Here is a 752-nt window from a genome sequence, read left to right on the forward strand (position 1 = left end):
ACTTTGGAGATTCTTAGTAATGGGAAGTTTAAGAGTATACTTCATCGTGGGTTGGTGAATAAGGAGAAGGTTAGGGTGTCTTGGGCTGTGTTTTGTGAACCACCAAAGGATAAGATTGTTCTTAAGCCGATGCCGGAGATGGTGAGTGCTGAGTGTCCGGCTAAGTTTCCTCCAAGGACATTTGCTCAACATATTGAGCATAAATTGTTTGGGAAGGAACAAGAGGAATTGGTGTCTGAGAAAAAAGATTAAGTTTGTGTGTTTAAGAAGGAACAAGTCTTTATATGTAAAACTCTATTTAAGAGTTTCTTTTTTTTTTGTGTTCGTGTCATTGTGATATTGTAAGAAACAAATTCTTATCTCCATTTTCTAAATTGTTTACACTCTGAAGTAATGATAGAGATTACAGAAAAAGACGAGAGTAACCAAGATAGATATTTGTAGATCTATGAACCACATGTTGTATTAAGAACTTGGAAGTATTTCTGATTTACATTTTCTGTTTCTCCTTTTTATGCTACTAACTGTAAAAACAGATGCCGAAGAAAGTCAAAAGAGAGGGCGATGCAATATATGGCTCTTATTAGGAGAAACTGAAGAATCCGGTTTGCTTCGCTTTCTCCTTTTCTTCCTTTGTCTTCAAAGACAAATTGGTCTACTTCTTTGGATTTCAAAATGTTAGCAATGCGCCGGAGGAGTTATACAACAAGATCAGACTGAGAAGAGAACGATATCCGAATGTACATATAAGG

At 36.2% G+C, this 752-nt stretch overlaps 1 protein-coding gene across 1 annotated transcript; it reads left to right on the forward strand.

Annotated features, from left to right (window-relative positions):
• Window positions 1-3: 3 nt before the first annotated feature.
• On the forward strand, window positions 4-332 carry LOC109131729 (leucoanthocyanidin dioxygenase-like; the record flags this gene model as incomplete). The annotated part of the gene is made up of 1 exon (XM_019242903.1): window positions 4-332. A coding segment is annotated over one exon (249 nt), but the record flags the coding sequence as incomplete, so codon positions are not given.
• Between the last annotated feature and the right edge of the window lie 420 nt (window positions 333-752).

Source organism: Camelina sativa, unplaced genomic scaffold (assembly GCF_000633955.1).
Source record: "Camelina sativa cultivar DH55 unplaced genomic scaffold, Cs unpScaffold03694, whole genome shotgun sequence".
NCBI classification, from domain to species: domain Eukaryota; kingdom Viridiplantae; phylum Streptophyta; class Magnoliopsida; order Brassicales; family Brassicaceae; genus Camelina; species Camelina sativa.